General features: G+C 48.2%; 1 protein-coding gene across 1 annotated transcript in view; it reads left to right on the top strand.

Moving 5' to 3' along the window:
- The first annotated feature begins 391 nt into the window (after positions 1 to 391).
- LOC137528045 (calpain-1 catalytic subunit-like) overlaps positions 392 to 13,551 on the top strand; it is a 28,033-nt gene continuing 14,873 nt past the window's right edge. Inside the window, exons 1-7 of the mRNA XM_068249273.1 lie at positions 392 to 686; positions 4,655 to 4,724; positions 6,097 to 6,221; positions 8,433 to 8,566; positions 9,857 to 10,028; positions 10,102 to 10,185; positions 10,760 to 10,845. Coding sequence (XP_068105374.1) covers positions 564 to 686; positions 4,655 to 4,724; positions 6,097 to 6,221; positions 8,433 to 8,566; positions 9,857 to 10,028; positions 10,102 to 10,185; positions 10,760 to 10,845 — 794 coding nt within the window. The 5' untranslated portion in view covers positions 392 to 563. The remainder of the gene's footprint in view (positions 687 to 4,654; positions 4,725 to 6,096; positions 6,222 to 8,432; positions 8,567 to 9,856; positions 10,029 to 10,101; positions 10,186 to 10,759; positions 10,846 to 13,551) is intronic.

Genomic DNA, 13,551 nt, shown 5'->3' with positions numbered 1-13,551 from the left:
TGTGATACTGATTAGGATGGGATAACGTTCCTCTTTAAATGTCCTGCCATGGCTGATGTGACAAGGGGTGTTCCATTTCAGAGGTGTGATTGTGGTTGACAGGGATCCCACAGTGACAGCTTTGTGACCAACAGAAGCAGAGGGTTGATCAGGACTGGCAGGGACCCCATAGTAAGAGACGTGGACAATAACAGCCATGTGGTCAGTAGACACACATAGGGATACGCATGATACTTTATAAAACAGCATCACCCATTTCTAGAGCTCTTTATTCCTGAATACACAAAACAAGGACATCCACAGCCCAGAATGTACACCTGACTTCATACACTCCCTGCTATACACACACCTTGTTACTAACACACCCACTATATGTATACAGGTCCCCAGTGTGGGAATCAGACAGACACAGCCTGTCTATCTATCTATCTATCTATCTATCTATCTATCTATCTATCTATCCACCCTTGTTAGAAACTATAGAGATAGAGCTAAAAATACACTAATACTGGAATATACACATAGTGTTATATTTTGGATATCTATATCCACCATCCATCCAGATGTTTGCCGGTCAGGACTTTCAGACTCTCCGGGACGGCTGTCTGAAGAAGGGACACCTGTTTGAGGACCCGGAGTTCCCGCAGCAAGCCGCGGACAGGACAGTGGAATGGAAGCGTCCACCGGTAGGTCTACAGTTTGGTCGGGACCAGGGCTATAACTCGCATATGGCTATCTGTGAGTTTTGAGCCCAGGTCCCTTTAAATTTTGCCCTGTGTATTTATTTGCCCTCCTTGTGAGCTCCTCATATGATGGTTATTAGCCAGAGTGACTAGCATTTCTTATTCTGCATACAGTTAAGTCTACAGTTTGGGTGGCAAGTGGCTCAATGGCTCCAGAGCAGGGGGCTGTGCAAGGGATGCAGCCATAGGTGGGGGAGAAGTTTCTTTTCCCTGTCCTAAGAGACTGACAACTAGGGGCACGGAGAGAAAAAGCTTTCTGCTCTCTGCACAATTGTTCTAATGACTGTGTCTGCTCAGCCACTGATAAGGATTCATACAAAGTTCTGTAGACAAAGATTTTTTATACAGTCCCAGAGGCGGGTGGGGGAAGATGGGGACATCTCTGAGACAATACATAAAATTAATGTAACATTACTTCATGTTAGGCTTCTGGTATTTTATGTCAGAGTGTTATTGTTGGGGTAGGCTTGTGCTTCCTCTAAACTAAAGGAGCAGAGGTGGTGATGGAGAATGTGGGGAGAGGTAAGTATTATTATGGAAGGATGTTCCAGAATCAAGGACTTTTCCAGCAAACATCTGGCAAGGCTTCTCTGCAACCTGTGCCCCCTTGAGTGGTAGAGCCACACCTGATAAATATGGCAGAATGGTCTCCATCTGCTCCATCTGGGTAAAGGGTATCTTGGGTGTGACCTGGAGGAAAATCAAAATTTGCTGACATTAAAAAGGACACTGACACACAAAAGTGAAAGGTCACTGATATGAAGAAGGGAACGTGGGAGGTCACTGACATGGAGATGGGAAGGTGAGAGGTCACTGACATGGAGATGGGAAGGCGGGAGGTCAATGATAGAGGGAAGAGAGGGTGAGAGGTCACTGACATGGAGAAGGGAAGGTGAGAGGTCACTGACATGGTGAAGGGAAGGTGAGATGTCACTGACATGAAGAGGGGAAGGTGAAAGGTCACTTACATGAAGAGGGGAAGGTGAGAGGTTACTGACATGGAGAAGGGAAGGTGAGAGGTCACTGACATGGTGAAGGGAAGGTGAGAGGTCACTGACATGAAGAGGGGAAGGTGAAAGGTCACTGACATGAAGAGGGGAAGGTGAGAGGTCACTGACATGGAGAAGGGAAGGTGAGAGGTCACTGACATGGAGAAGGGAAGGTGAGAGGTCACTGACATGGAGAAGGGAAGGTGGGAGGTCACTGACATGGAGAGAGGAAGGTGAGAGGCCACTGACATGGAGAGGGGAAGGTGAAATGTCACTGACATGGAGAAGGGAAGGTGAGAGGTCTCTGACATGGAGAAGGGAAGGTGAGAAGTCTCTGACATGGAGAAGGGAAGGTGAGAGGTCACTGACATGGAGAAGGGAAGGTGAGAGGTCACTGACATGGAGAAGGGAAGGTGAGAGGTCACTGACATGGAGAAGGGAAGGTGAGAGGTCACTGACATGGAGAAGGGAAGGTGAGAGGTCACTGACATGGAGAGGGGAAGGTGAGAGGTCACTGACATGGAGAAGGGAAGGTGGGAGGTCACTGACATGGAGAAGGGAAGGTGGGAGGTCACTGACATGGAGAGAGGAAGGTGAGAGGCCATTGACATGGAGAGAGGAAGGTGAGAGGTCACTGACATGGAGAAGGGAAGGTGAGAGGTCACTGACATGGAGAAGGGAAGGTGGGAGGTCACTGACATGGAGAGAGGAAGGTGAGAGGCCACTGACATGGAGAAGGGAAGGTGAGAGGTCTCTGACATGGAGAAGGGAAGGTGAGAAGTCTCTGACATGGAGAAGGGAAGGTGAGAGGTCACTGACATGGAGAAGGGAAGGTGAGAGGCCACTGACATGGAGAAGGGAAGGTGAGAGGTTACTGACATGGAGAAGGGAAGGTGGGAGGTCACTGACATGGAGAAGGGAAGGTGGGAGGTCACTGACATGGAGAAGGGAAGGTGAGAGGTCACTGACATGGAGAAGGGAAGGTGAGAGGTCTCTGACATGGAGAAGGGAAGGTGGGAGGTCACTGACATGGAGAAGGGAAGGTGAGAGGCCATTGACATGGAGAGAGGAAGGTGAGAGGTCACTGACATGGAGAAGGGAAGGTGAGAGGTCACTGACATGGAGAAGGGAAGGTGGGAGGTCACTGACATGGAGAGAGGAAGGTGAGAGGCCACTGACATGGAGAAGGGAGGGTGAGAGGTCTCTGACATGGAGAAGGGAAGGTGAGAAGTCTCTGACATGGAGAAGGGAAGGTGAGAGGTCACTGACATGGAGAAGGGAAGGTGAGAGGCCACTGACATGGAGAAGGGAAGGTGGGAGGTCACTGACATGGAGAAGGGAAGGTGAGAGGTCTCTGACATGGAGAAGGGAAGGTGAGAAGTCTCTGACATGGAGAAGGGAAGGTGAGAAGTCTCTGACATGGAGAAGGGAAGGTGAGAAGTCTCTGACATGGAGAAGGGAAGGTGAGAGGTCACTGACATGGAGAAGGGAAGGTGAGAGGTCACTGACATGGAGAAGGGAAGGTGAGAGGTCACTGACATGGAGAAGGGAAGGTGAGAGGTCACTGACATGGAGAAGGGAAGGTGAGAGGTCACTGACATGGAGAGGGGAAGGTGAGAGGTCACTGACATGGAGAAGGGAAGGTGGGAGGTCACTGACATGGAGAAGGGAAGGTGGGAGGTCACTGACATGGAGAGAGGAAGGTGAGAGGCCATTGACATGGAGAGAGGAAGGTGAGAGGTCACTGACATGGAGAAGGGAAGGTGAGAGGTCACTGACATGGAGAAGGGAAGGTGGGAGGTCACTGACATGGAGAGAGGAAGGTGAGAGGCCACTGACATGGAGAAGGGAAGGTGAGAGGTCTCTGACATGGAGAAGGGAAGGTGAGAAGTCTCTGACATGGAGAAGGGAAGGTGAGAGGTCACTGACATGGAGAAGGGAAGGTGAGAGGCCACTGACATGGAGAAGGGAAGGTGAGAGGTTACTGACATGGAGAAGGGAAGGTGGGAGGTCACTGACATGGAGAAGGGAAGGTGGGAGGTCACTGACATGGAGAAGGGAAGGTGAGAGGTCACTGACATGGAGAAGGGAAGGTGAGAGGTCTCTGACATGGAGAAGGGAAGGTGGGAGGTCACTGACATGGAGAAGGGAAGGTGAGAGGCCATTGACATGGAGAGAGGAAGGTGAGAGGTCACTGACATGGAGAAGGGAAGGTGAGAGGTCACTGACATGGAGAAGGGAAGGTGGGAGGTCACTGACATGGAGAGAGGAAGGTGAGAGGCCACTGACATGGAGAAGGGAAGGTGAGAGGTCTCTGACATGGAGAAGGGAAGGTGAGAAGTCTCTGACATGGAGAAGGGAAGGTGAGAGGTCACTGACATGGAGAAGGGAAGGTGAGAGGCCACTGACATGGAGAAGGGAAGGTGAGAGGTTACTGACATGGAGAAGGGAAGGTGGGAGGTCACTGACATGGAGAAGGGAAGGTGGGAGGTCACTGACATGGAGAAGGGAAGGTGAGAGGTCACTGACATGGAGAAGGGAAGGTGAGAGGTTACTGACATGGAGAAGGGAAGGTGGGAGGTCACTGACATGGAGAAGGGAAGGTGGGAGGTCACTGACATGGAGAAGGGAAGGTGAGAGGCCACTGACATGGAGAAGGGAAGGTGAGAGGTTACTGACATGGAGAAGGGAAGGTGGGGGGTCACTGACATGGAGAAGGGAAGGTGGGAGGTCACTGACATGGAGAAGGGAAGGTGGGAGGTCACTGACATGGAGAAGGGAAGGTGAGAGGCCATTGACATGGAGAAGGGAAGGTGAGAGGCCATTGACATGGAGAAGGGAAAGTGAGAGGTCACTGACATGGAGAAGGGAAAGGTAAGTGCTCACTTTTTTCTCACCAGCATCTTCTCTTTCTATTCTCAGGAGTTCTGTTCCAATCCGAGGTTCATTGAGAGCGGAGCCTGTACGACGGACATCTGCCAGGGAGATCTGGGTAACTTGAGTGGCTGAGTGCATGTCAGACAGGCCAGAGAGAGTAGGCATGCTGGGACTTATAGTTCTACAACAGTCAGGTTGCAGTGGAGAATACAGTGACATACAGCGTGTGAATTTCCTTGTCTACAGTCATAGAAGGAATTCTACAGAGCAGATTTCAGGATGTCCCATCCCCCGCCAGAGAAAGGGATCCTTACTGTACAAGCTGTGTCCCTCCTTTTCTCCACATCTTTATGCCAGACAATGCAGTCAGCACCCTTGCTGACTGAATGCTGGACGTTGAGTTTTAAAGCGGACCTGAACTCAGAACTTCCTGTCTGCTCTAAAAGATAAGCATCAGCATAATAAACTTTAACGAATAACATTTCTTTGTTACAGCTGATACAAATCCTGCAATAAAACTGCAGTGTGACTACGTCCTGCTTTCATTGAAGCAGACATAGGGTTAACATCCTGTGTTTATAAAATTAGTTGCTCTACCAAGGCAGCCAGCTGACACAGCCAAGATATCAAATTACGCTTGTGATTAGTCACAGATGAGGGGGAATTAGACAGGCTAAACTCTCTAAATACATACAGGGGGCATTTCTCTATGTTCGGCTCCTGTCCTGTGCGAGAGTTCAGGTCCACTTTAAGCTGAGCTGGACGGGTTCTGTACATTCCCACAGCTTTCAGTGCCAGCTCTGTGTTGTCCTCTCTTTGTTCACATCACAGGCCAAATGAGTGATCACCAGTGCCGGTTCTCTCATGAAGCAAGGTGAAACATTTGCATCAGGCGACAGAGATTACAGGGGCGGCATGTTTGTACTGTGTGTTTACACTAACAGCATGCAGTCAGAGTAGGAGGAGAAGCTAGAGGAGAGCGAGGTGAAGAGGTCCTCATTGGGGAAAAGCAGCTTGTTGTGCTGTGTGAGGAGTCTGACAGTGAGTGAGGAGGGGGGAGGCAGGAGAGCATCATTGGGGAAAGCAGCTTGTTGTGCTGTGTGAGGAGTCTGACAGTGAGTGAGGAGGGGGGAGGCAGGAGAGCAGCAGTGTTACATTTGATTTGCACAGCAGAAGGAAGGAGGTGGCACTGCTGTCCTGACAGAGGAGGAATGGAAAACGGATGACTGGCTGCCTGAGAGTAAGCAGTTTGTCTTAAGTTGTTGCATATGCTCCCTTGCTGACTGAGAACATTACATTAAGCAGAGTAAATTGTCAGGTGCTGTGCGATCATTCCAAATCAGGAAAAGGGGGGGGGGGGTGCATCCTTACCAGTTTGCCTCAGCCAGCAAAAAGTCTAAAACTGGCCCTGGTGATCAGACAGCATGGCTATCCTCGGTGTACACAGTAAACATATGAAGACATGTCCCCCTCTGTCCTCCGCACAGGTGACTGCTGGCTCCTCTCCTCCATGTCCTCACTCACCCTCCACCCCTCCCTGTTCTCATGGGTCGTCCCTGAGGACCAGAGCTTCAGCAAGAGTGATGGATACTGTGGAATCTTCCATTTCAAGGTGAGGAGGGGGATGTGGGGTGACACTGGATACATGTTCCCATAACAGAGTAAATTGAGAGAGAGAGAGAGAGGTTAGAACAAAGACAAAGAGACAGCCTAAATGTGGCATCCCATTCCCTGTATGATGTGCAGTACGTGGAACCAATGGCTCTTTTTTATATAGTTAAAAAACAAAGCCATTTTAGGCATAGGCAAACCAGACAGATGCCTATGGTTCAACAGCATGAGGGGACACCACAAAGCTATTCTTAAAATATTGTATGGCGTGTACCTAGCATAGGTCATTGAATTTTAGGGGATTCTCAATTACAAGTGAAACACCTATATAGGCACTGCTGTTTAGCATAACACAGGAGGCTTGAACAGAAATGGATTAAGATGAAATTAGGCCCTTAGGGAAGATAGCAGTTTTTGCCCATCAATGATAGCTTAGTACAGGCCCAGATTTACATCACAGGAGCCTATAGGCACAGATGTCCTGGCACCCTAGACTCCTCCCTGCAATGACCTTACAAACCGCTGCTGACTCGCACTGCTAGTGTGCTGGCTGGCCCAGCTGTTAAGGCGGGTTTACACTGATTACTGAATAGCCATCGCGATTTGGAGGTCAAAATCTTGCGCTTTACCTCGATTTGCGCTTGTGATTCCCTTTCATTAGAACGAGAATCCAGCGCAATCGACAAAGCAGTGCATGCAGCGAGTTTGCGACTGATTACAAACGCTGTAGTGAGAATGCATCCATAGGGATACAATAGCAGCAGCACTTTGCTGATCACTCGCAATCAGCAAAGCACTGCCAAAGCACCAAGTGTGAACCAGTCCTCACATCTCCCTTACTTCCTTTTCCCCCTTATAGCAACAGGTGTCCCTTAGTATAAGGTAGCCAGAGGAACCCTTAGTAATAAGTAGCTAGAGGTGCTGCTGACCGAAGGGAGATCTCGTCTGTGGAATGCGGAGAGCAGGGGGAGTAACCTCTCATTTAACCTTCCCCTGTGGCCAGTATAAAATATACTGGCCACAGTATATTTTGGGCGCCAAAAGCAGAACTCTGGGTGCTCGATAAATAGCAGGCACCGGGACCGTCCAACTGGATTATTTCATTTTGAGAATTGTTTTGAAAATGATCATTTTGAAATTTGTTTTGAGAATTATCATTTCGTTTGCAGCGGAGGGAGGGGGGTCGTAGGGTTAGGCACCACCGGAAGGGGGGGGGGGGGGGGTCGTAGGGTTAGGCACCACCGGGGGGGGTCGTAGGATTAGGCACCACCGGGGGGAGGGGGGGTCGTAGGGTTAGGCACAACCAGAGGGGTCTTAGGGTTAGAGACCCCCAGGGGCGTCTTAGGGCCCGTTTCCACTTGTGCGGTGCGGATTTGTCGCGGAAACCGCGTTAACGAATTCACATTCGGATGCAAATTTGCATACGTTAGTATGTGAATTTTCATGCAAATTTGCATACGATTTCGCATAGGTTTGTTTGTATGCGAATTTAACCATGTCAGTGCCTGTGTGCTTTTACATTGGTTTTATGCAAAATCGGATGCGAATTTGCATGAAAATTCGCATACCGAAACCGCATGTGAATTTCCTATTAAATACATTGTATGCGAATCGCCTTGCAGTGTGCGAATTCTGATGGCTCTGCCATGCAGATTTTTCCTGCACACAAAACCGCAAAGAAATCCTGACAAGTGGAAACAGCCCTATCCACTTGTATTGTCTATGCGAATTCGCATGCGGGAAATGTATGCAAATTCGTGTTTGTGGAAACAGGCCCTCAGGGTAAGGCACCACCAGGGGGGTCTTAGGGTAAGGGACCACAAGGGGGTCTTAGGGTAAGGCACCACCAGGGGGGTCTTAGGGTAAGGGACCACAAGGGGATCTTAGGGTAAGGCACCACCAGGGGGTCTTAGGGTTAGGTACCATCCCCCCGGGTCTTAGGGATAGGCATCGGAGGGGGAGGGTTCTGTGTGAGAGAAGGGTTAGGTTTAGTTGTAGTAAAATATTGGTAATATTTACCAATGTTTTACTATCCTCATTACAACTGTAAATATATTTTTCGTTTTCATTGTTATAGACAATATTTTGCAATTTCGGCTTCACCCTGTGCCCTTTTTTCCTTGCACCCTAAAAGACCCTCATATGTCCTTATCAATGCAGGATTGTTCCAGAACACTATGGAGGTGAATTGTTGTGCTTTATGTCTTTGCAGTTGTGGCGATTTGGTGATTGGGTAGATGTTGTAATCGATGACAAACTCCCGACCAGGAAGAATCGTCTCGTTTATACCAAGAGCAGCCAGCGGGAGGAGATGTGGAGCGCACTACTGGAGAAAGCCTATGCCAAGTACGTGACCGACACCTGCGCACAACTGACTATACTGATATGCGATACATCCCTAGAGCACCATCATTCATCCATTGTAAACACTGCAACAAATACACCAAACAGGCACCAACTAGTACTAATACATCCCATACACAATCAATATCAAACATGGCCTCTAATATAAAAGACACACTCCATCCAATATAGCCATCTACACTAATAGACCACACCCACCATTCAATGCTAATATATCACACTCCCAATATAAACATTACCACTGATATAGCACAAATCAACCAGTATTAACACCACAACCTGTGGTATAACTACAATTCATGCAGCCCCCCCAATGGCCACACCCCTTCCCTTGCCTCCCCTTCATGGCCTCAGTGCCCTTTTTACAAGGGTCCTAAAACAAGTGTTTATCATGATCTTCACACCCATAACAAGGTGTACCTGAGATGGGCAAAATAAAAAAATTATACATACACTGGGCTTCCTCCATCCTCCTTTAGGCTGATTAGTCCCTCACCGTCTTCCCACGCCGCCTGGATCCTCCGCTAGGGGGCCTGGTAATTCCATCAGTCGGCACCAGTCGGCGCAGGCACAGTCCGGCCACCCCTTCATGCTCCCGCGGCCGGGAGCGTTCTGTGCCTGCGCAGTAGTACTCATGAAGCTGCAGAACACTCCTGGCAGCAGGAGCGCGCGGCAGGCCGGGCTGTGCATGTGCAGTATTCATCTAAACTAGCGGAATTACCAAGCCGAATTGCAGAGGATCCAGGCTGTGCAGGAAGACGGTGAGGGACCAGGGGTGTAGCAATAGGGGTTGCCGAGGTTGGGACCGCATTGGGGTCCTTGGGCCAGAGGGTCCCCGAGGGGCCCTCCCTCAACTGCAGTATTAGCTCTCTATTGGTCCTGTGCTCATAATAATGACTTCTATAGATATTTTGAATGGTGGTAATCTGTTCCCCACCCCCTTCTTGCACCTCTGACACTGTAGTTGCCACTGGCAGGTTTTGGTGTGCCGTATTAATCGTTAAGTACAGAATGCTTGGGGGGCCCCCGATGTAAAACTTGCATCAGGGCCCACAGCTCCTTTGCTACGCCACTATGAGGGACTGAGCAGCCTGAAGGGGGCTGGAGGAAACCCCAGGTATGTATAATTTTGCTTGCCTCAAGGTTCCTTTAAGCCATAAAAACACCTGATTGAAGTATAGTATTATGATTATGTGTAATTTCACTATACATGATATCTTCACCCCCTCCCCCAGTGGTCTTACAAACTGTTGTACATATGTGTGTGTGCAGGGTGTGTGGAGGCTATCAGGCCCTGCAGGGAGGAACCATCCCTGAAGCCATGGAGGATTTCACAGGAGGGATTGCTGAGACAGTCAGTCTGAGCAGGTTCACCTCTGAGGATGTCTGGGACATGATCATCCAATCAAAGAGCAAGGGCTTTCCTATGGCCTGTTTCATAGAGGTGAGTAGAGCATTGCTGGGGTTCTTATCACGTGCTACACCTCTCACTCACCCACTTCTTTATCTTCCGCAAGGTGACACAACCCAGTGACATCGGGCAGGTGAATGAAGACGGGCTGGTCCTAGGCCATGCCTACTCCATAGTGGGCGCCAAAGAGGTAGGTGTCTCCTCCTTCCATATGTGTCATACTAGGGCACGCCTACTTCATAGTGGGTGCCAAAGAGGTAGGTGTCTCCTCCTTCCATATGTGTCATACTAGGCCACGCCTACTCCATAGTGGGCGCCAAACAGGTACCGGTAGGTGTCTCCTCCTTCCATATGTGTTGTGCTCTTCAAAGCCAATACCTCAGAGCTGCATGCTCCTAGGACCAGTTCGTACCCCCCAAGAACTCTATACATAACAATTGATACAACGCACCAAAACCTGCCAAGGACAACCACAGTGTCAGAGGTGCAAGAAGGGGATGGGGAACAGCTTGTTAATGATTACTAATATTCAAAGCATTTATAGAAGTGATTATTACAAGCACAGAACCAATAAAGAACTAATACTGCAGTTGAGGGAGGGCCCTACGAGGCCCTTCTGGCTCAAGGGCCCTGGTGCAGTCAAGACCTCTGTAACCCCTATTGCCACACCACTACACATCTTATGATAACTATATGAGGGACTAGCCTGGTCTGATCATTGAACTTGAGCACTGACCTCACTCTATCTGTCCCTTTGTCCCCAGATTCAGGATGACATGGGTGAGGTCACTCTGGTCCGCCTGAGGAACCCCTGGGGCTTCACGGAGTACAACGGCCCATGGAGCGACAAGTAAGACAACGACTAAGGTTATTGTATGAACCTCCAGTGAGAGGATGACAACAAGTGATGTATGACAGCACAGGAGGCGGTCCTACCATACCCAGAGGGCAACACTAACAACCGACACCCAGAGCACTAATTTTACCTCATCTCTGAAAGTGTTTGACATTAACACCGTCTGTGGTGCTGTCGTCAAGCAGACAATCAGGCATTATAAGATGACAGCAAATGAAAGTTAAAGAATTAAGGAAGATTGAGTACTTAATGCAATATGTGTTTATGTGAACTAGAAAAAATCATTAATAGGATTTACCTCTTGGGATTCGCTCCCTTTGTCAGATCATTTGCAGAACATGGCAAGAACCATCGTATTTTTGTAGGGAAGTACAAAATGTGATAGTTGAACCCAGAGATAGATTAAGATGTAATAGGGCCCCAGACAAGGTACTAAATTTGGTGCCCCCTTTTGGTAAGCTAAAGTGGAGAGAGGTCAGAGAAGGTGACAAGTAGGCCCCTTAACACCCGCTAGGCCCTAGGCACCTGCCTAAGTTGCCTGGTGGATGATCCTGCTCTGGTTGAACAGGGCCAATCAGTAGAACCACACTTTGGTGGCATTGATGGTTGAGCGCCAGAAAAAAAAAAAAAAAAATTATATATATATATATATATATATATATATATATATATATGAAAAATAAATAAACAGTTTAGGAAGGAGAGGCAGTAGTTTAGTAGGCTTACCTCTCCTGTAGAACAGAAGCCAATATGACTCTAAAGTAGTTAAAAAGAAATGTTGCACAGAATTAGGCTACGACAACATGTTTCACTGGATTTACCTGCTTCCTCAGGCCAATAACACCTACAAAAAAGTGCAGCGCAGCAGTGTTGCTTGTGAATTTTCGCCAAAGTAATTTTTGCATCGAAAATGCTATTTTCATTTTTGAGAAAATTTTTCACGAAAATACATAGTATTTTTGCAATATGGCAAAAATTCACAAAATTGTTCTTTTTAGCACAAAAACACGAAAAAAACCGTGATTTTTCCCGCAACACCCCCCCCCCCCCCCAAAAAAAAACAATTTTAGCTCAAAAAAAAAAATCACAAAAAATGCAAAAAAATAAATAAATCACAAACTCATTACAAATTGATTTTTGATGGCATTTTCGCTCGAAAGTCGAATGTAACATTATTTGCGTGAAAATGAATGCAAAAAGAATATCTTTATTTTAGCTAATCACTGCCGCACATCTTCTGTTGAAAAATCATCAGCGTGTCAGAGGATTATCTCACTGGAAGCAGCATAGCACTTTGTGGGTGTTATTGACTTGAGGAAGCTGGTAAAAACCTGTGAAACGCGTTGTCTAATTCTGTGCAGTTAAAAAAAACGCAAACTACTGTAGAGTCTTATTGGAGCCTGTTGTACACGAGAGTTAAGCCAACCACTGCCTCTACTTTTTAAACTGGTGTTAATTATTTAATATTTTTGGGAGGCCTCCACTTTCAATGTCACCAATGTCAGTATTACTGTTCACACCTCTGTTGGGAGGTTGTTTTTTAAGCTTAGTTCCCCCTAGGGCAGGAGTCTCAAACTCAATTTACCTGGTGGCCGCAGGAGGCAAAGTCAGGACGAGGCTGGGCCGCATAAGGAATTTCACAATCGCGGCGCATCGCTGCCTCTGCCCGCCCCTCTCACTCTTCCTTCACAGAGAGGGGCGGGGAGAGGCGGCGATCCGTGCGGCAATTGACGTCAGGAGGGGCAGAGCTGAAGCTGAAAGCTCTGCCCCTTCCAGGAAATGCCGGCGGATTGCCCCCCGGGCGATTTGGGGGCTCTGCAGCCCTCGTTTAGCGGCGGAGATGCGGCGGATTACTTGGGAGCACTGAAGCGGACTATAAGGAAGCTTTTGCCGGCGAGAGCCACAAAATATTGTATCGAGGGCCGCAAATGGCCCGCGGGCCGCGAGTTTGAGACCCCTGCTCTAGGGGCCTTCCTAAGAACCGGCAGGAGCGCGACCAGTGAGGGCATCTCAAACCCGAGCGGGGCGGGACCTCTTTCCCATGCCTTATTGGTGGTTGCATTTCTCTTGCAACCAGAAAAGAGTAAGTAACCCTCTTTGCTCTATCTCTGAGACATATTGCGCTATTGGCTCCTGGTTTTCTCCTTTGCGTTTCCTCGGTTCTTGGAATCTCCAAGTTCATCCTCCAACTTTGGTGATGTCAGTATTGCTAAATTGGGGGAGGTTATTTTTTTCTGAGAAAGCTTTATTGCCTTTTTACTTTTATTGTATTCAGACAAGGCCTATCCACAATACCTCCTCAACCAAACTGTTTTTTTTTTAATATAAGACAATTCTGTCCAACTGCAGGCCAGTAGCCATCACTTGCTAACTTTTGTGCCCCTCCCCAATCATCAGTACCCCTCCCCTCCACCCAGCCGGCCTTTGTGCAACTACTTAAAAAGAACCAAAGCACCGTTTTTAGTACCCAGGGCATCTCAATAGCACATTAAAAATACATGCCAACAATGTGGCGCACTAATAAAAAAAATACATTTTATCTCTTCTTTTTACATATAAAAGTTAGGTAGGGAGTTTTATTACCCTACTTCCAAGGCCTGCCCGACCACAGAAGTTTCAGGCAGATTAGGACTGATGTAATTATTTTATTGCACACATTAGCAGAGAGCAAACAAAAGCTTTCATCAGCAGGGCGAGTTG

The sequence above is a fragment of the Hyperolius riggenbachi genome, chromosome 8 (genome assembly GCF_040937935.1).
Source record: "Hyperolius riggenbachi isolate aHypRig1 chromosome 8, aHypRig1.pri, whole genome shotgun sequence".
Taxonomy (NCBI): domain Eukaryota; kingdom Metazoa; phylum Chordata; class Amphibia; order Anura; family Hyperoliidae; genus Hyperolius; species Hyperolius riggenbachi.
The sequence above is the reverse complement of the archived record's forward strand: the minus strand, read 5'-3'. Positions and strand labels throughout refer to the sequence as shown.